At 44.4% G+C, this 22197-nt stretch overlaps 1 protein-coding gene across 3 annotated transcripts in view; it reads right to left on the bottom strand.

The window, feature by feature from the left end:
- LOC139233526 (TNFAIP3-interacting protein 1-like) overlaps nt 1–10456 on the bottom strand; it is a 51518-nt gene extending 41062 nt beyond the window's left edge. The window contains exons 1-3 of one of the 3 annotated variants that reach the window (XM_070863936.1): nt 10345–10456; nt 3656–3757; nt 1847–1912 (exon numbers count right to left, since the gene is read on the bottom strand). In XM_070863936.1, coding sequence (XP_070720037.1) covers nt 1847–1912; nt 3656–3745 — 156 coding nt within the window. In that variant the 5' untranslated portion in view covers nt 3746–3757; nt 10345–10456. Of the gene's footprint in view, nt 1–1846; nt 1913–3655; nt 3758–5157; nt 5297–10344 lie in introns of those variants that run through there. The other 2 variants (XM_070863929.1, XM_070863945.1) reach the window with 2 other exon arrangements.
- Between the last annotated feature and the right edge of the window lie 11741 nt (nt 10457–22197).

Raw genomic sequence — 22197 nt, 5'->3', positions numbered from 1 at the left:
CAGTGGGTTCTGGATCCCATGGTGATCATGCCTCTGTGTCAGTTTCCCAAGTGCCGGGTCTACCTGCACTTTACAGACCCGACATTAAGTGGTGGGTGAGCCAATTGAAATAGTTAAGAGTGTCTTTTAAAAGGTAGTTGAACAGCATTTTACCACCTAACCAACCATTTCCCTAGCTTTTTGACAACTTTCACGGCGCTCGGAGATCACGTCAGGTAAGTAGGTTGGGTTTTCAGTGACTCTCCATTGTTCTGAATAGGTGACAGCTGCAAAAATGGTCTAAAATCTACCATTACAAAGCTGTTCACTTTCTAATGTTAGAAGCTGGAGCCTTTAGGATTTGGAATTTGGAAGTGTTTGGAGTATACTCTCTACCCACTGTCACCTCCTTGGAACAACTTCTCTCACCATTGACTGATTGCTTCTGTAATTTCAACTTCAGCTATTATCTATTCCATCAGCATCAGTGCCTTGAAAAAACTCACCTTGGTCCTCAAAATCCCACGACGATCAGCCCCAAAACCAGTATCACCAGGCACACCAGCAACACCAACAACAACACCAACCTGCTCCGCAATCACCTGATGCTGGACAGAGCATCAGCGCTCGACCACATTGTTACGGTAGGCCAGGTCTGGCCTCACCATGGCCACATTTACTTCACTTGATGTTATACACCCTGGATGCCACATGATGCGCCAAGCTGGCACCACCCCACACCAACATCATAAAGCATCCCCACAATGCCCAAGCCATTCCTTTCACACGCATCACCATTCACTGCAACTTACTAAGTCAATTCCAAAGGTGCAGACAAATCTGTCCAAGAAAGCAAAGTGTTGAAAATAAAGATTTCAATGTTTGACAACACATTAACAGAAACTTGACATGAACATTGGCTAAAAGACTCAAGTGCCTATCCTTGTGTGTTGTTAGTTAGTATGAATGGACAAAGATGAGGGCGAGTGTGAGGGGTGGCTAGTGAGCTGGGGATGTGATAGTGTAGATAGAGAGAGAGGGATGGACAGAGGAGCAAGGTAAGTTGGTGTGAATAAGGATGTGCAGGAGTAGGGTAGGGAAGGCAGAGTGATGAGGTTGAGTGTGGCTTTGCAGTAATCTTTCATGATCTACTGAGATCATTGAAAGGTTTGCGCCACTGCAGCCTGGTCCTTCTGACAACATCCCTACTTGTGTCCTCCTGTGCAATGTGCAACCAGGCTGTATTGATCTCCCGGGGAGCTCTCTTCCGCCCATTAGAAGGGAAGGTAACCTCGCTGCATGCTGTGACTCCCTCCATAAGCATATGGAGGGAGTCATGGGAGAGCCTGGGTATAGCCGTACACTTTTATGCACTTCTGTCAGTGTTTGCAATACCTCAATGCTGCAAACAGACAGCACAACTGTCAAAATGAATGTGGGCATGGTCCCCTTAAGGAATCGAGCTGATAACGCATCATCAAATTACATCATCAGACCTGCTTCCTTTTAATTGGCTGGGAACCTCGCAGGACTGACTTAACAAGCCCAATCAGCAGAAAGTCGTGGAGGAAACCGGCATGGAGACAGCAGCAGGATTGCATCCTGCCCCTGACGTCACCCGCCTCTCTCCCGACCAGATAGGTGAATTCGAGCCCTAAGTTTCAATATTTTTTTAGATTTGTATATTAGCAAGATGCAATCAGCCATGATCATATTGAATGGTGGTGCAGGCTCGAAGGGTTGAATGGCCTACTCTTGCACCTATTTTCTATGTTTCTATGTAAGCACACATACCATCTGCACATGAGGAATACTACAAATAAAATAAACCTTGAAAAATAATGTTGAGAAAATGTAGGTGTCTTACTTTCTGCTCATACATCGCCTTCATGTTCCTGAACTCTCGGTCCCACTGCTTGTTTATCTCCAGAAGCTGTCATAACAATAAAATCATTGAGCTACATCAAACTAAATAGAAACATTACTCCATACACAGACTAAAGGTTAGAGTTTTTAAAATATTACACGTTGGAAAGAACCACTCCACAGGTGAAATACAATATTGGCGGGCATGGGAAACGGCATTAATAAAAGATGGGGCTGCTCTTGAGTTTGAGAGACCTTGAAGAACACAATTCTAGGACATGCCACCACCAAACACATCTTCCCCTCTCCTTTCAGCATTCTGAAGGGACTCCTCTCTCCAGGACGCCCTAGCTCACTCTTCAATCACCCCAACACCCCTTCTCTTCCCATGGCACCTTCCCTTGCAAGCACAGGAGATGCAACACCTGCTCTTTTACCTTCTCCCTTCCCATCGTCCAGGACTGCAACATTCCTTCCCAGAGAAACAGCGATTTATTGTAATTCTTTCAATTTAGTATACTGTAAGCATTGCTCACAATGCGGTCTCCTCTACATCGGGGAGACCAAACACAGATTGGGTGACTGCTTTGAGCAACACCTCCGTTCATCCGCAAGCATGATCCTGAGCTTCCAGTCGCCTGTCGCTTTAATTCTCCACTCCCACTCCCACCTCGGCCTCCTACACTGTTCCAATGAAGCTCAATGTAAGCTTGAGAAACAGCACCTCGTCTTTCGATTGGACACTTTGCAGACTTACACACTCAACATTGAGTTCAACAATTTCAGATTATAAACACTGCTCCCATTTTATTGGACAGCAGGTGCTGGTAATGATTCTGCTGTTGCCATTTACACCTCCTCTGGACCCATCTTTTGTTTCTTAACTTGTCCCATTCCCACCCCTTTTGCCGTGCACCATCATCTCTTTTGTCATTTAATCTCTCCTACTTTCCACCCTATCAGAGCCATCCCTTTAGTTCTTTGCTCACCTCCCCCCTTTCCCTGCCTCTGTCCTTACTACTAAGGGGATCAAGGGGTATGGCGAGAAAGCAGGAATGGGGTACTGAAGTTGAATGTTCAGCCATGAACTCATTGAATGGCGGTGCAGGCTAGAAGGGCCGAATGGCCTACTCCTGCACCTATTTTCTATGTTTCTATGTTTCTATAACCTGTTACATCTCCAGCTTTTTCCAGTTCTGGTGAAAGGTCATTTTGACCTGAAACGTCAACGCTGTTTCTCTCTCCACAGATACCGTCTGACCTGCTGAGTATTTCCAGCATTTTCTGTTGCAACAATTATAGAACATCATACCAATGGAAACATTTGTTCAGCTTAATCACAACTAACATGACATAATATGCAATCATTTTAGGCTCGACATGATCAAATACCTGAAGCAAGGCCTAGAGAATTTTTTTAATCTTTCGGTTAAAAAAGTCTTTGCAAACCCTTAACTCCATATAAACTCTCTTACCCATACTCACAATCATTCACTCCACCTTGTGCAGCTCCCACACCCTTCGTCCCACCACTGGCGGCCGTGCCTTCAGCCACTTCGACCCTAAGCTCTGGAATTCCCTTCCTAAACCTCTCTGCCTAACTATCCTCCTTTAAGACCCTCTTTAAAATCTCTTTCTTTATACAAGCTTTTAGTCAGCCCTCCAATATCTCCGACCTCGATATTTGTCGGATTACCTGTGGGGTGTTTTTTGTGTTTAATGAGCTGTGTAACTGCAAGTTGATCTTGTAGCCAAATATGTCACACACAGAGTACACTGGGTTACATTTGCAATTTCAAAATTACGGTACCTCTTTTTTCTGATTTTCCAAAGTCTTCATCCTTTTTTCAAATACTTCCTCTGCATCTGTAGGCAGCTGCTTCTGATTTTCGATTTCCATTCCAGTCACATTCTACCAGGAAAAAAGACAGAAGAGTCAACTCACTCTCCAATTTCCCATTGACCATTCAAATTCTGTACTTTGTTTTAACTTTCACAATCTTAATTACTTTCACCTGTGGGGAACTTTGAAATGCAAACTAGGTCACTTGTTTAATTGAAGGCAAAGTTTAATTATTGGTATCTTTTCAGGAAATCAAACAAACATTCTTAAGATTATGATTGGTTTCCACATACCTTTAATTTTCCTGTTAATTTATTCAATATTTTGTTCAAACAAGTGACTTTGGTTGGTTATTGTGCCTATCAGTGTTAATAGCAATCATCTACTGATGATAATTTAAGTTATTTATACTGGTGGGCTCATCACACTCAGCCAAGTCCCTTGAAAAGGCCATCAACAATCTCAATGTTGAAACACATATTCATAAAAATATGATCTCCATCCCAACCAATTCCTAACCACTCAGTTACCCTTCCCAGCCCCATGTTTGATGATGTAATTAGTGATCTGTTCACTGTGGCTCTGTCCCTCTTCTTTTTCCAAACTTCTGTCAACACCTCCTTCTTCAAAAAGCTCACCATCGCCCTTTGCATCCTCTCCACATACGGCCCCATCTCTCACCTCCCTTTCCTCTCCAAGACCATTCAGCATGTTATCGTTCCCGGCTCTATGGTCATTTCTCCCACAATGCCTTGTTTGAATCTCATCAGTCCAGTCTCTGACCATCAGCGCATTATCCCTCCACGTCTTCCTTGACTTCTCTGCAGTATTACCACACCATACTCCTCCACTATCTCTCCTCGATGGCCCAGTTCCATCAGAACATCCTCACATGATTCCATTCACCACAGCTTCACTGACCTACAACGGTGTTGCATTGATATTGAAAACCTCGTCCCTCCACAGCCTGGCCTCATCCGACCTCTGCAATCTTCTCGAGATTACAACCCCTCCCATGCTCACTGGTCTTCTGACTCTACCCATCTATGAATTCCCCACACCCTGCTGTTCCACCATCATTGATAGCTATTTCAGCCCTACACTCTAGAACAACCTCACTAAATCATTCCATGTCTCTTAACTACCCATAAGTGCTCAGTATCCGTTCCTCTCTTTCTCTCAATTTCGCCATGGAAATTCAAGGCCACTATGTAAATTCAAGTTGTTCTTGTTAACCCAATATTTTCTACCATTTTCCTTTAAAAAAAACTAGCTAGTAAACACAGCACAGCAAGAACAAAGGAACAGTTGCACACAGCCTTACAATTTCTGCACTTTTGTAGAAAAGAACACTAATCCAATATTATTTTGATGCTGCAGTCCTCCAAGGGTTAATTACAGGCCCTTTCAGACCCAGATGTACAAACAGAAGCAAATAAAAGAGATCTTGTAGCTTCAAGCCACTTTACCTATTTAATTTGAGTTCACACACCTTTCTAGAATCTCTCCCTGTCTTCATCCGAAGCTGTTCATTTACCATAACTTTTTGGGCTTTTCAAAGTGAAGACAATATCTGTGTATTTCCGGCTCCAATTGGTAAGTGCAGTACTCTGATTCAAATCTGTTCTCACACCCAGGCTTTTAAATGATCCCAATTTCATCATCATATTTAGAACCACATCAGATTACATAAAGAGACACTGCAACTTTTTTGATCAATGACAGTTGATATGAAAGAGGACTGGGCTTCCCATTATGTTGCAAACTAGTTATGTCTCGCTTGAATGACTAAGGTATTAAACACAATTAACCAGCACATGGAAATGGCAATACCTGTAAAACCTGCTAGCAGCAGGAGAGAAACGGTGACCAAGTAGGGTAGTTGCACAATTTGGGAAGGGCTGAATTTTAACTCGTGAAGGTCAAAACAATAAAGGACACTTATTTAAGCTCCATTACAGAATGTGATCCTCCCTGATCGACTTTGCTCTATACATCAGTCAGGTGATTATTTAATGGCTAAACACAAAGGAGGAGGATCTGCCCTTTTGCCTTCAGAACACCATCCCCTTGAGTAGAACAGGAAGAATCAGCATGGTTGAGTCCTGCTTTTATAAGACTAGAAAGATGTGGTCAGCTCTAGTTGTGATCAACAGCACGTTGAGTAAGCTAAGTGTAATTTGAGCCTCTTCTCACTGATAATATAACTACTAATTGTTTTGTATCTAACATACATTACGGGGAGGGGATCCATGCGAACACTGAGCCTCACTATATGTAAGTGTGGGTTGGAGGCTATAGTGCAACACTATTGCCCTGTAATTGGAAGATCTGGCTGCTAGTGAGGAGCCTTGCATGATGGAAGTAATGATTTGAGAATCAGGCACAAAAGTCAGCATGGCTGATTCACCGTGGACCTGATTTTCCAGTTGTTAAAATGCATGGCCAGAAAATCCTTAAACTCATGAAATTACCCCAATGTATTTAAAACTGATGCAGAGGACACTCATAAAATCAATACCAATTTATGAGCAAAGAACACCTTGCATAACTCAGATGTGACTAATGAATGAGTTATAAAGATTGCCCTCACTTATGGAGTAATCTGGAAATTCCATTGTTTCTCACTATGCATCCCATTTATATAAAAAAGAGTCTTCTTCTTAAAGAGATTATTTTAACAATGATTCAATGCTGATTAGTCATTATCATCATCATAGGCAGTCCCTCGAAGTCGAGGAAGACTTGCTTCCATTCTAAAAGTGAGTTCTCAGATGACTGTACAGTCCAATTCTGGAATTACAGTCTCTGTCACAGGTGGGACAGACAGTCGTTGAAAGGGTGGGTGGGGAGTCTGGTTTGCCGCATGCTCCTTCCGCTGCCCGCGCTTGCTTTCTGCATGCTCTCGACGACGAGACTCGAGGTGCTCAGCTCCCTTCTGGATGCTCTTCCTCCACTTAGGGCGATCTTTGTCCAGAGATTCCCAGGTGTCGTTGGGGATGTTGTATTTTATCAAGGAGGCTTTGAGGGTGACCTTGAAATGTTTCCTCTGCCCACCTGGGGATCGCCTGCCGTGTAGGAGTTCCGTGTAGAGCGCTTGCTTTGGGAATCTTGTGTCGGGCATGTGGATAATGTGGCCCGCCCAACAGAGCTGGTTGAGTGTGGTCAGTGCTTCGATGCTGGGGATGTTGGCCTGATCGAGAACACTGATGTTGGTGCATCTATCTTCCTTAGTAGGCACATTGAAGCTACTTTAATTTTCCCACGGTGCTGTCTCTTTCTTCCGCTCGGAGAGAAATGTCACTCTAACGTACAAGTTTGCTAGTACTAATCGAAAGCGCTTGAATTATGACAGATTTTTTTAAGACTGCACTGTGTCTAAACGTATGGTCGGATGGAAAGTGAGGAGCAGTAGATCCTATTCTCACAGCATGGTGATGAAATGATGAGTGGGATACTGGCGTACTCTCGCGAGTTTAGTGATGGCATTAATCTTTTTAAAACAAATAGATTAGCAACCCTACTGGAATCATAAGCGGTCCCTCGTATCGAGGATGACTTGCTTCCACACCAAAAAGGGATGCGTTTACAGGTGTTTCAATGAAGAACCTAATATTCCAGGTCCCGAAAAACATGTTGATGCCCGTTGCACACCAGCCGTCACACGGGCTTGACAGAGCTAGGTCTTGGTCCAGTGGCAAGGGTTAACCAAGACGACTGGAGACCAGCTCTGCTGCACAGACCTAGTGCACACACATAGCGCAGTTGGATTGGCCTGTGCTGCCCCTGGGCCCGTGCCTCTTCTGGGCCCCACCAAGAATATAAGCATGACTACTACAGTTTGACTGCGTACACTAAATGGGAATGACGGCAAAAGTTTATTTTACTTGTTGTTGCAGGATTATAAAGATAGCTTAGTATAAATCTCTATCGTATTTTACCTCCCTGGTGCCAGCATAAGGTACATCACAGAGGGTGCAGAACATTCCGCTGGGGGAAGGGAAAGAGCCAGAAGTCACAGTCCATATCGGAACCAATGGCATAGGGAAGAAAAGAGTCGAGGTCCTGCAGTCAGAGTTTAAGAAACAAGGGAGGAAGTTAAAAAGCAGGACCTCAAAAGACAGAAATCTCTGGATTACTCCCAGTGCCATGTGCTGGTGAGAGTAGAAATAGGAGGATATGGCAGGTTAATGCGTGGCTAGAGACATGGTGCAGGAGGGAGTGCTTCAGATTCCTGGGATATTGGGACCAGTTCTGTGGCATGAGGGTCCTGTTCAAGATGAACGGGTTGCACCTGAACAGAGCTGGTATCAATATCCTTGCGGGCAGGTTAACTAGTGCTGAGGGGGAGGGTTTAAACTAATTCGGTAGGGGGTTGGGCATCAGGATGTGGTATTAAGTAGAAACAAGGTGCACGAGGACTGGGAGAAACAGTTAGAGTTAGACAATGCAGAATTAGGGGGAATTGGCATGCAAGTACAGCAGATGGTGAAGGCAGCAAATGGTATGTTGGCCTTCATAGCTAGGGAAGTTGAGTATAGGAGCAGGGAGGTCTTACTACAGTTGTACAGGGCCTTGGTGGAGCCTCACCTGGAATATTGTGTTCAGTTTTGGTCTCCTAATCTGAGGAAGGATGTTCTTGCTATTGAGGGAGTGCAGCGAAGGTTCACCAGACTGATTCCCGGGATGGCAGGATTGACATATGAGGAGAGACTTGATCGACTGGGCCTTCATTCACTGGAGTTTAGAAGGATGAGAGGGGATCTCATAGAAACATATAAAATTCTGACGGGATTGGACAGGTTAGATGCTGGAAGAATGTTCCCGATGTCAGCCAATTAAGTCCTTTTGGAGTGTAGTCACTGTTGTAATGTGGGAAACACTGCAGCCAACTTGCGCACAGCAAACTCCCACAAACAGCAATGTGATAATGACCTGATAATCTGTTTTTGTTATGTTGATTGAGGGATAAATATTAGCTACGACACCAGGGATAACTCTCATGTTGTTCTTCGAAATAATGCCATGGGATCTTTTACGTCCACCTGAGAGGGTAACCAGGAATATTAAGCATCCAATCCTCCCCTTTTTTGAGCCAGATCTCAATTATCACCACTGCACCATATTCCCACCTGGCTATTTGCGCCTGCTGCTCATCAGCCTTATTAATCACACTTTGTGCATTTACACACAAGCACTCCAAACCTAACTTAGACCTCTTCATATTTTCTATGATAGAAACATAGAAAATAGGTGCAGGAATAGGCCATTCGGCCCTTCGAGCCTGCACCACCATTCAATAAGATCATGGCTGATCATCACCTCAGTACCCCTTTCCTGCTTTCTCTCCATACCCCTTGATCCCTTTAGCCGTAAGGGCCATGTCTAACTCCCTCTTGAATATATCCAGCGAACTGGCATCAACAACTCTCTGCAGTAGAGAATTCCACAGGTTAACACTCTCTGAGTGAAGAAGTTGCTCCTCATCTCGGTCCTAAATGGCTTACCCCTTATCCTTATTCTGTGTCCCCTGGTTCTGCTGGAATAGGGAAAGAGGAATGTCATGTGTTCATCCGCTAGTATCTCACCTGTAATTTCAGAGCATATGCATATATCTGGACCTGAAGTACACTGATTTGTCAAAACACTTGTCCTGCAAAAGCAAATTCTGGGTAGAATCAGAGAATTATAATACCGAAAACTATCAAATATAAATTTGTTCCTGATTTCTGGTGCAATCATTATTGCTTTACGCCATTTTAATTTGAATCAACTTTTTAAAAATCTGTCTTAGTTCTACAGAGCACAGAATTATATCGAACTGGTGTCTTGAACAAATCCTTCACTTTTAGAATTATCACCAGTCCGTTCTTTAACCAGAAAGTCTTTTTATTGAATGAACTATCCAGAAATTCTAAAATGTATATCAGACAACAAAATTCAAATTTTTAAAAATAGCACCCCCAGTTTTCCCCATTTATATTTCTGTGTCTTATGATGTGGAGGTTCTGTTAAGAACGTGTTTAATGATTTTTTTTGTCAGCAGGAAATCAAACATCACAATTCAAGCCAAGATCCCGCCCTCCTGGTCTCACCCTCGCCTCCTCTTGTTCAGTCTGAACTTGGCAATAGGCCACATCCGTGTTCCTTTCACTTTACGATGTTGACAACTGACCGCCAGAAGCACGAATAGACACGGGGGGTTGTAGATGTGCGTGCCTGGAATGAAGGGGAAAGCTTCCCGCCTCTGTGTCCTGCTCTCCCGCTTGTAAACACAGACACCCCTGGTTCATATTACATGCACTTCTTAATCAGAATTCCTACAGCTACAAGTTACCTGAGGTCTTTTCTCACAAATAAACTAAAATGAGCTGCTGCAAGTAGAAGCAACAATAGTTTTGCCCGCCGATGTTCCCAACAACTCTTCGGCGTCGAGCCCGTGCAGATTTGTGAACAAATGAATTTGCAGCCAGTGTCACACATGCACTGGAAGCAGCGCAGCGCTTTGTCGAGGAGGCTACGCCACTTCAAACAGCCTCCAGCCTCCACACTGAGCAGCAGCGCAACCTCAAGCACTTTGTTTAAAGTACACGCACAGCTGATTTAAACAAAAACGAAATAAAACAGGTTCCACAACACGGTAAACTGCACCTTACCTGCACTTGATTTCATTGGAGGTTGCAAAAAACCTCCAATTTTTGTTGCTGTTCTTTGTAAACCTATTCATGAAAAAATCAGCTCAAACATTGCGTGGGTTGAATATAATTATCTTTGCTGCATCCTCTCACGATGAAACGGCAAGTGATGAGGTTTTAATGCTGCCCTCTAACGGAGCTTTGCTTCGGTTTGAAGGTTTCTGCTAATGTAGAAGCGGATGTTGTACTATTTCACGTTGTACTATTTAACAGGATAGTGTCACCCAGCTTTAGTGAGTTATTCCTTCGGACGGACTCCGATTCCAGCATATTGGCTTTAGTGCTCGAAATCGTTTCAATGTTAGTTTTAGTCTGGTGCCTGGAGTTCAGGTTTTATTCGTATGTGTTTATAGTCTTCAGAAGAAACTTCGGGAGTAATTTTAAGAATACACGCTCCTGGTAGGGAGTTCGATCCGCTAGGAGTTGGGAAAATAATGGGCCTGTTCCCTAGTTTCCATTCACAATGATAAGAAACCGTGTGGGCCATCCTGTAATTTTTCATTGTTCCTCCAGCAGTGAAGATCCCCGCCCAGGAGTACCATTTTATAAAATTAACCCTTTCTGCTCTAGTCTTTGCTTCCCAAATTTTAGTCAGATATTAATTCAAAACATAGGCAAAAAAACAATATAGTCAAAAGTGCAGTCATTGCTTTCTGTATTTTCATTCTATATTTTTCAAAATTTAAGTTTCCAAAAAAGTCTCAGTTTGTGCTTTCACTTTCCATACAACTCAGAAGGCCACAAGAAATATTGAAAAAATAGTAACCCGGTGCCCCACTGAAGAGCCACAAACTGTCTTGATATTTGTAGTGAAATACTAACTGTGTATATAAAAAAAACAACTTGTAAAATATTGCTACAAATAATCACCAAACTAAACCTTTGCAGCTCAGGAGCTGTGGTGACTGCGGGAAGTTCCCGCTGTGACAGAGGATTTGCTGCAGATGTCTTTATGGGAATTTTTCAGATTAAAAAAATCTCAAGCTCATTCTGTTACTGTAACATGCTGCGCATAGACACAGCAAAAAAAGATTTTACAAGTTTCCTACCCTTGTGAGGGGGAATAGATTTTTAAGGCCAAGGGAAGACGTTTTATGGTTTCAGGATGAGTGCCAAAGTAAACATGCTTACCTTTATTTCACTATTGGGACATGGTTCATTTGGCACAACCCAAATCTGGGAGATGCCATAATAGGCCACAGCCTCAGGGATGTAGAACATAGAGTGTGGAGACAACCCTGCCCCCTTTTTTATTCACTGCTTCATTGCAGGCTACGTTTTGTTTTGTGGGGCACTCAAGCAGTTTGCACAAAGGTAAGGTCTGAACCAACACTTGCCACCTGAAGCTACAGCATGTGCTGTGCTAGAATGCACTCACACAAGGAGGGATATGAACTGGCCACAGGGGTGGCTGTCTGGATCTTCTGCCAACTTTGAATATCTGGATGTTTTGTGTGTGTTTTCAGAGAAGGCTGAACGTAACCAGTCGTGCCGGCAGCGGTCCTCGAAATTTGAAGGTGCTGTACAGAGTTGAGAGATAGCATTTGGCTCTTTTGAGCTGGAGACAGGAAAGGACTAGGGGAGAGAGGATTTGGAGGCATGTGCCACCCTCTGTTAGTCTCATTGTTACCCTTACTCATTACCTCACTCAATAAAGCAGAGACATACAGTAGGGTGGTACATAATATATCTGAATCCCGGCCCCCAACCCGCCTCCAACCTGCCTATTTCTGGTTTTAACAGAGGCGGGACTGGAAGCCAACCCGTTTCAAGAGGTGGATTGGCAAATTAAATATTATAATGAGGCTCCATGCCTCATGGTGACCCGCGATATTAAATTTAACTGTGGGGGAGTTGGAGGGGGTGGGGCATTCCCAGGCCTCGCGGAACCCACCAGCTATAGGAAGGCAAGGACAGTTGGATCCAGGAGGTAAGTGCCTTTCCATTTCCCTGCTGGATCCAGTGTTCCCGCCTTGCCAACCCCCTGCAATTGGACACACCTCAAACCTTCCAATCTGCCCCCGACCTCCAACCTGAAGCCTCGGAACGCTCACACCCATGAGGCCTCCAATCTTCGATCTCCCCTCTGGCCTTCGAACCTCTGCCCCTCTAGCCCCCAATCACCCTCTGGCCTTTCTATCGCTTCTCTCTGGCCCCTGATCACCTTCTGACCTTCCCCCTCTGGCCTTTTGACCTCCCCCCTTGGCCCCCGATCATCTTCCGACCTCCCCCTCCGACCCCCGATCACCCTTCGAGCCCTGTGCCCCCCCCCCCCACCCCACCTACCCCTCCCTCCACTGATATTACTCTCCCTCCTCTCTGTGGCCTGGTGCCTTACCTGCCTGACAGCCAGCCACTCCACCTGGCTGGCTGCGAGCGGGAAACAGTGATTCCAAATGCTAATCTTTCCTTGATGTCAAATTTGGCAGGACCTGTGGGAAACTGTTGTTCCGGGGAGCCCAACTGCTTTCCCGATCCCCTGATCCCTATCTGTCTCCAAATTAAGATTCTGGCTAATGCCTCAGAGTGTTGTCACACCTGTAATTTGGTGTCCACTCATGAACTCGTCTTTTAGATCATCATTTTATTGTTGCAACTTCAATTGCAGCAGCAGGCAACAATATTGGGGGAAGGTCTTGTGGAAAAAAAATGACAGAAAAAAGACAATCTACACAGCACAGAAATGAATATAGGAAGGAACATGCCACAAAACATCGATGCTGCTTCTTCAAAAAAAAAGTAGTCAACATCAATTTTTCCGCCAGAAATGTAACTTCAAGAATCCAACTTCAGCAGGCTAGGCCAGTGGATGAGTTTTACATCGGCGAGGAGAGCTCTGGGAATAGAGCCTACTTAAAGAACATGAAATTTAGCAATGGACCTTAATTAGCATCTTACAAAGGCCAACAGCCCAACTTCCCTTTGCCTTATATTTTTCTTTGATTTCCCTGATTTTTATCACTCCCTTGTGCCTTCAGCTGCCTGTGCCCTAAGCTCTGGATTTCACACCCAAACCTCTCCAGCTCTCTCTCCTCCTTTAAGATGCTCCTTAAAACCTACCTCCATGGCCAATATCTTACGATACTCGGTGTCAAATTTTGCTTGATAATGCTCCTGTGAAGCACCTTGGGATGTTTAAGTACGTTAAAGGCGTTGTTATTGTTGTTAAATGCGGCGGCACCTGTCCAGGCCAAGTTTTGAGTCACCAGCAGAATCCCAAAATAGGAGTTTTTTAATGTTGTTCTTGCACGGCTTTCCCAGCAAAAGTTAATATTTTGATTCTCAAACAGAGGAAAATAAAATCCCAGCTGAGCACACGACAATACTGGCTAATACTGGAAACAGTGCCAAAATAGAGGCCAATTCCCACAGGAGCCCGAGTCTGCTGATTGACAGGACTACAGCAGATATCAGCTGATCAGATCTGTGGCAAAGGAGGCAGTGAGGATAATGTTTAAAATCAAATTTAACCAGATCCATAGATTGGCTCAATTGTGGTGTAGGTACATTGAAAGCATTCATTCTACACTTACTCATTATTCTTTGCAAATTATTTTACATGATGATGAGCCTTCCTCTTTAATCTAGTTTAATATGCAGACTTAGATAGGAAACATGGATATCAGTTTTGTAAAATTCAACCTAATTTCACAGAGGATAAAAAACCTTCCCACTCTATGTATATATTTTTCCCCACAAAAAAGCGTTTTAAATAGAAATGAAAACAAACTACATATAAAAAGACCAGAAATAGTGTTTTTTTTTTGCAGTAGTAGTAACCTCCCCTGCAGCTGGAGGGAGGGGCTGTGCTCCAGTAAAGTCTGGGGTGAGACAGTATTTCAGGTGCCAACTCTGATGATTTCGTTTGAAATTAGCCAGTGCACAAGGGAACACGCACTGGCAGATCGAAGGCCAATCTTACCGTGATGTGCCATGATACCGGATCTTCAGCGATATAATAACACAGGTGCAACAAAAAAACACAGTCTTCGAGTCCAACAATTCTTCAACAGTATCATAAAATGGAAATAATTTCATCTAAATCAGAGTGCGGGGGATTTGGGCCCTTCAGCACTCTGCAGCCATTGCTTCCCACTGCACAGTTAATAATGGTGGTGAAGCAGAGTGCCATTACACTGTACTTACAGATAACAAATGCATAGCTTATCTATTACACTGTACCATAGCAGAAACTCAAATAAACTAACCGTGCCATACCATGGTGGGCATCATATACAGCGACAAAACTTAGTAACTAAGTGGATAATTTTCAACTGCCAGCCGCCTGTTTCTTACCTGAAAAACGGGCGGCTGACAATTGAAAATATAGGGGCCACCTCAGCCAGGCTTTTAATGCCCCAAGACCCACCTGATTCAATTTTCAGGTGGGCCTGTATATGGGCAAGTATCCTGGATGTCTGAAACAGGCATCAGCCGCTTAAATGTGTAAATCGGGGTCTTATGTTGTCGTACTCTGATTGGAAATGTTCAGGTACAAATCGGCAGGGCATGAGCCATGCATGCTCTTCCCATTTGTATCAAAGATTGAGTGGCCAAACCAGTGCTCCTTAAAAGTATTGGTGGAGACACTCAAAAAATGACTCAGGAAGCCTTCATTTTTTTTAGTGGGCCCAAAAGGCGCAGGAATGTTACTCCTGGGCTCCCTAAAAGGTTCCGTCCTGCTGTCGGCCTGTTCATGGCTTCGACTGGGATTGTCACCTTCCTCCATTCCCCACGTCAGACATCCCAGCTAGCTCAGCATGGGAGCTGACCTATTTCCCACCCAACCCAGAACCAGCGAGCTGCAGTGGCGCATCCGTTTAGTGTCCGCAGAGCAGCGGTAGCATGCTAATGAGTCCTGTGCCTCAGAAAGGCTCGGGTCTCACATTGGTACGATCAAGCGGGCAGGACATTGTTCTGCCGATTTCGTGCATGTTTTGAGCGCTATTTCAAAATCGTCACGAGTGCAAATAACATTGCTTGCCAAACTGATGACTATATCTGCCATCTGATTGCATTAACTCTTCTGAGCAGATTGGAGAAAAGATTCAACTACTGGGTTGTAATAAAGCTGAGAAATATATAAATGACATTACTTACCAAAGCAGCAGTATTTTCAAATGCTGTCTTTCAGCGGGTTCCGAAAGACCACCATGGACAATTTTCTCATATCATCTATTTCCTGCACAACAGGGTGCTGTGTTATAAAAAGAAATGCACTCAGTGTGCATTCCAAGATTTCTTAAAATGAGGAAGTTATGTCTGGGCTTTTATTTTCTTACTTCCAAGAGGGCGTTCCTCATTTCTGCTAAAGTAATCAATTACTCACCTGCTGTGTATCTGGGTTCTCTTCATTCCTGTTAATCCACCGACGCTTGGAGGAAATTTCAAATTGCTGTTCTATACATCTGTCCGTCGCATTCCAACTTTGTGTCTCAGTACTCACATCTACAGTTGTACACCTGTTTGATACAAAAGATCAGAGCATAACCGTGGAGTCTTGTCGCTGCTGTCCAATTCAGTCCCCACATCTCCTGCCATTCCATCTTTGAATCTCTTCAGTTTGGCTTCTATCCCACCCACAACAATGAGACTGCCCTGGTCAAATTCATGAATGTGACTTTGACCATGGTGCATTATCCCTATCACAATCCCTCTGTGACCTTTGATAAGGCTGGCTGGTCCATTCTACTCCACCGTCTCTCCTCTGATCCGTCTCCATGGCATCGCCCTTTTATGACTCCATCCCCATCTGTCCCTACGCAGCCAACACATTTTCTGCAATGGCATCTTTTCACATACCCAGAATGTCATCTCTCAAATGCAACAAGGTTCCATCCTGGGTTTTCACTTATTCCTCATCTACTTGCTCATTCTCGATAATGTTACTGTAAGCATAGAATCAACATCGATATGCATGCCAAAAACATCCAGCATTACCCCTCTGCTCGACCTTGAGCTGAGCCTCAAACCCACATAGTACATCTTCATGACTGCCTACTTCTATCTCCAAAATATTGCCTTCTGCTGTCTCACCACACACTTACCACTGCTGAAATCCTCATCCACACCTTTGTCCGTGCTTGACCTCCCCAACAATCTTCTTGCTGATCTCCCGAGTTGCACCCTACCCATACCCTACCCAAACTCCAATTCATGCAGAACTCCACCATTAGCATCCTAACCTGTTACTCCTATCCTTTCTGACTAGTATATTCATTTCAGAATCCTTGTCCTTATTTACAAATTCCTCCATGGCCATATGCTACTCGACTCCAGCAACCTCCTCCAACTCCATGCCCCAGCTCACAACCACCATTCAGCCAACTCTGGAAAACTTCACATTCCTCTTCTCACTACTTGCTCATTATTAGCGAACTCCCACTTTTTTCTTTTAAAACATTTTTAAAATTGATTTTCAATAATACAATATGTAGAACATATATATATATATATATAAAACATATATAATTATATTGAGATCATTATGGTGCATTGCCATATTGATTTGACATATCCACATCTAATTACCTTACAGATATGTTTGATTCGTGAAGTAGGTGTAAGGCACACCCTCCACTTTATCACAAGCTTCTTATACAGTTTGCAAACATATATTTAGAAGGTTGGTTAACTGTGTTTTATTGACAATTCTAAATCTATCATATAAATGTTGTCCATTACACAAGGTTCACCTTGAGAAAGGTTTTATTATTTTTATTCAGTATCATAGAACTCAGATTTGTCAAGATACATCGATCAGTTACATTTTGTTTTCAGAAAATGTCAAAGCTTTTTAAAAAAAATAGGTTCCACTAACCAGCACATGAGAAAAGATATTGAGTTTTATCAGTGATAATCTGAGGTGAAGATCAGCAACCTCCTCCCACACATTCTCCTGGATCTGCTATTGTCAGCTGACGATGATGATGTTTTGGTCGAGACTCATTTTCTATTTCCACCTCAATTGACAGCTTCTGACTTTTTCAAAGCAATACCTTGCAGTGCAACTGTGTTTTAAATAGGTTGGATATCTAAGTAAAAGGTAAGAGTTTCTCTGGTGGAGCTATCACCCTTAACAACCACTATTTCATGCCAAATATTTCAGTCTATGTGCAGTGGAATCTATACACTAAGATCCTAATGTCCCTAACTCCTGGCCAGTTTCTGATAGAAACAAGTATTTTACAGTTTAGGTTTAGTTGTTGCTGGTATGATGAACCCTGTCCTACACATGCCAAACCAATAAAAGCTAACCAATAGCTGCAAAAAAACTAACAACTCAAAACCCACCCTGAACTTATACATAAAACAACTAATGACACTTAATTAGGTAATAAGGAGGGTAATGCAGCAATATGCAACATTAGCAGAGAAGCTCGCCTGCTGCGATTGCGTATCAAAAAAATGCGGGCTTGTTGATTATACACTGGTGTATTTGCTGCTACAACCCTATAGTAGCAAATCACTTATGACTGGGAGAATGTTTTTATTTTAATTTTAAAAAATGCCTAAGGGAGGTTGAACCCCATGTTATTGACCATAGGATCATTCCAGTCATTGGCTGTAATTTTAGAGTTTGCACACTCCTTCCAAATGCTGAAGCTTCCTTCCTATTCCTATTCCTCACACTAATCCAGTACTACATTTCTGAGGGGTTCTGGGGGAGGGGAGGGGGGTAGAAGGGGGAGGGGGGTAGAAGGGGGAGGGATGGGGGAGAAGGGGCGGGATGGGGGAGAAGGGGGAGGGGGGAGAAGGGGATAAAGGGGAGAAGGGGGAGAAAGGAGATGGGAGGGAAGGAGATGGCGGGGGGAGAAGGAGATTTGGGGGGGAAGGAGGAGATTGGGGGGGGTGGGGGGGAAGGAGATTGGGGGGAGGGAGGCTGAACGGGCCGGGCCCGAGACTTTGGGCAGGGCCCGTCTCCAGCACCAGATTTACAGGTAGGTGGCGTTGGGTCGGGTCGGGGGGGTAGTGGGAGGGAGGTCAGGTCGGGGGGAGGGAGGTCAGGTCGGGTCCGGGGGCGGGGGGGCGGGAGCGGGTGTCGGGTCCGGTCCGGGGGCGGGGGGGGGAGCAGGTGTCGGGTCCGGTCCGGGGGCGGGGTGGGGGGGCAGCGGGTGTCGGGTCGGGTCCGAGGGCGGGGGGGGGGCAGCGGGTGTCGGGTCCGGTCCGGGGGCGGGAAGTGGGAGTCGAGTCGGGTCGGGAGGAAGCAGGAGTTGGCCATGGGAGGAGCCTTATTCACGCAGCCCCAGTGAGGCCATTCAGCTAGGGCTAGGGGCTGCGTGCTTCGGGCCCCTCCCACACAGTTTCGGGCGCCTGGAACTACTGCACTTGCGCGCCCACTGTAGTGCGCATGTGCAGAGGTCCCGGCACTGTTTTCAGCGCAGGAACCTGGCTCCGCCCCCTACAGCTCCTGCTGCGCTGCGCCGAGGGCCAGAGGACCTGCAGGGAGGTGGAGAATCTGGAGGGTTTTTTTAGGCGCACTTTGTGGCGCGAAAAATGGGCGTCCAGGTCGGGACTGCGTCGTTCTAGGCGCGGCTTGAAACTTGGGCCCATAGTTTTTAATCTAAAAAAGGACATTCACACCCAAATTTCTAGGCCTTGGTCTCCAAAATCTTGACTATACACATCCAGCATATACATAATGCTTGACATGAATGCTATTATCGGCAATCCTCCTTGACAGTGAAATTTCTGTCCGGCCTGAACTATGTCATTTAACAGCTCCAATCTGAGTCTTTTCTATTAATGTGTTTACTGTGTTATTACAGGTTAACCCTGTAAGGTTGCAAAATTCATGGGAAACCACACCCCCGTGTTTGGACTCATTGGAAAGGAAATTTAATTTGGAACTATCAACCAGAAAGTTTGAGATCCTGAAGTGCACATGGAAGAAACTACGAGTTTTAATCGAATTTGGGATTTTACAAGTCAGATTGGGTCCGTGTGGGAAGGGCTAAAAACTAAAGGATAACTATCCTTCAAAAGAAACCAGTTTTGAGTATTGAAACTGTCTGGGGTATTGAAGCTAATCAAATCGTCTGGGAAATTGTGTAAACTCGAAAACCCAGGAGACATTAGCATAGCAACAATCAACCCAGAGATAGCCAGCCATCACCCTGAGCAAGAAACCATCCAGCATATACATAATGCTTGACATGAATGCTGTTCATCCAGCCCGCATGGAAAACTCAGGCCTAGGCAGATATTGCAAATACCAAAGCTAATTTTTCCCCATCAAGAAACAAATTTAAAAGATCGACACATCCGAGACAGGATAACATTAATGATCCCGCCAAAATATGACAAAGAGATATCAAACCAGCCAAAAATTAAACAAAGAATCGGGGCTGATTTGGCGCGAAGATTAGAACAGCTCCCAAGATATACCTGGGGCCCTGTTTTAACGAATGTATGGCAATGCATCAGAGGGAGAAAGGAGAGAGACCACCACAGCAGTTTTAACAAGCCTCTCCAGTCTCGATGACACTCCTTGGGCCACACTGCCCTGCTATCGAAGAAGAAGGAAGAACATCACCACAGCAGAGAAAGAGCCCCAGTAACTCCGGACATCGCCACCGTGGCAGAAACCGACCACAGCCAAAGTGGTACCATCGAAAACACCGCGATCGACTAACTCCGAAACAAAACTCCTCAAAGAAGTAACCGAAGATTCGAAAGTTTCCACTTTACAATCTAATCCTGACCACCAACAGGTGAAGCATTATCTAAAGAGACTTTTGAAAACTATTGCTAACGGAAGAAAGTGAGTACCCACCCCATAAGTCCAAAACGCGCCCTACCGCATCAGCAGACACCACCCAACTGAAGACTACGCAGTGAGAAGTCCTCTACGATGTTTGAGGTACAGTAAGCAGAACCTACAGAGTCCAGCGAACCCCGAAATCACGAACCACCGCCAGATGACAATAAAGGATTGGTGAACATAGTTCCTGTTTGCCCTGGAGTTTGACCTAGTCAGAGTTAGGCATTGGGAGGTTGGAGGTGTATTATTTTTCTGTAACCCCTTTGAATGCGTGATATTGTGTTCTTTATTTGAATAATTACAAGTTTGACATTGTATTTTCTTGTCCTTAATAAAATCGAAGTTCTTTGTACCAAACCAGTTGTCTCTTGCACTTTGTCACATCCCCCAGATAAATCCAGAGTCTAGAACCTAGAGAGTGGGAGCGATTCGAACCGCTCAAAAGGTCAGAGGTGAACCTGACCACAGACACGACCTCCTACAACTCCATTAAATCTGCTTACATTGTTCCACACAAGTAGCTGACCACGTACCCAAGGCCTATCCCATCGGAATTGGTCACGAGCGGCCTTTTACCACATTTGATTGGCATTCATTGTATCATTATTTTGTCATGAGGCTTGAGCTAGAGTTAATGAACAAAATATTGGCAGCTACATAACATCCCTGACTCGGAGGACTCACCCAATATTGAGGCACCAGTAATAGATAACAACTAGATAAACCTACACAAATCCTCAGGCAGCTAGCTGTTGCAAAATATGTGATTTTTCTTTAGCAAGATGCATTAAACCTTACACATGACCATAACCAACATAGATCAGAATTAACAGGCTTACATGTTACTCTACATGAATTAAGAATTTCTTCAACTAGTCTCGAAAATAGATGTATCCGCTCTTTCTGTATCTGGTCAGAAGAATGAGAGGTGATCTTATCGAAACATATAAGATAATGAGAGGGCTTGACATGTTGGATGCAGAGAGGATATTTCCAGTCATAGGGGAAACTAAAACTAGGGGGCATAGTCTCAGATTAAGGGGCAGGGAAGTGGAACTGAGTCCATGATCAGATCAGACATGATCTTATTAAATGGCAGAGCAGGCTCGAAGGGCCAAATGGCCTACTCCTGCTCCTATTTCTTGTATTCTTTTGTAAATAGTTTCAGGCCATTTTGATAAATTATCTTTCAGTAATAATTATACAAAGGTACTTAATGACTAATACATTTTCAAGGGTGTTAGAGATCTGTGATAACTATCATCATATATTGTCTCTCAGTAAACAGTACAATGTTAAATGCACTGAGAGACTCTTACATTAAATAGAGGGTAGATGTAGCAATCCACCTTGATGTTTCCTATGTCCTCACATATCTGAAGTCTGTATGAGGAGTCCATGAGTACTTCAAAAAAAATATTGAGGGTGGGGGCGCAAAACAGACGTTAGGGATTGGCCATACGTTACACACTTTACCCGATTTGTCTTTCAGTCGACAAACAGGCGAAACATGCGTGGCACATGGCAGGCCCACTTTGTCCAGGCATTGAGAGGCGTAACCAGCAGTCCTTAAAGGGGCTGCTGGAGGCTTCTCTCAAAAGGTAAGTTCTTGGGGTTTTAAATAGATTGTTGTGGGGTCATGAGGAGAAGGAGGGCTCCTCCAGGTCTCACAAAAATCTTCTGGCCCATTGCTGACCAGTTCTGCCACCCCCTTCCCACCATGTCTTGAAGATTGACTTTCCGCCTGGCTGCTTCAGCCTCCTCCCTTCCTGCCCAATGCAACTCCTTCAGCTTTCTTTGTATCACAGCCCAGACCTTGTATCATTCGATGGTTTCTCCCATGTCTTCCGCTAGCTCTCATCAAACTCATCACCTCGGTGGGATCCACCTCCTGCACCTTTGCATCCAACCCAACTCCTGACCACATGACTAATTGTCCTTGGCCCGGTAACTCACTGACATCATCAACAGCTCCCTTTCCACAGGCACTTTACCCCCACCTTCCAAAACTGCCATCGATTTGTTTTAAATTGTGAAGTAGTTGTGTTGGA

The sequence above is a fragment of the Pristiophorus japonicus genome, chromosome 2, assembly GCF_044704955.1.
Source record: "Pristiophorus japonicus isolate sPriJap1 chromosome 2, sPriJap1.hap1, whole genome shotgun sequence".
NCBI lineage: Eukaryota > Metazoa > Chordata > Chondrichthyes > Pristiophoridae > Pristiophorus > Pristiophorus japonicus.
The sequence above is the reverse complement of the archived record's forward strand: the minus strand, read 5'-3'. Positions and strand labels throughout refer to the sequence as shown.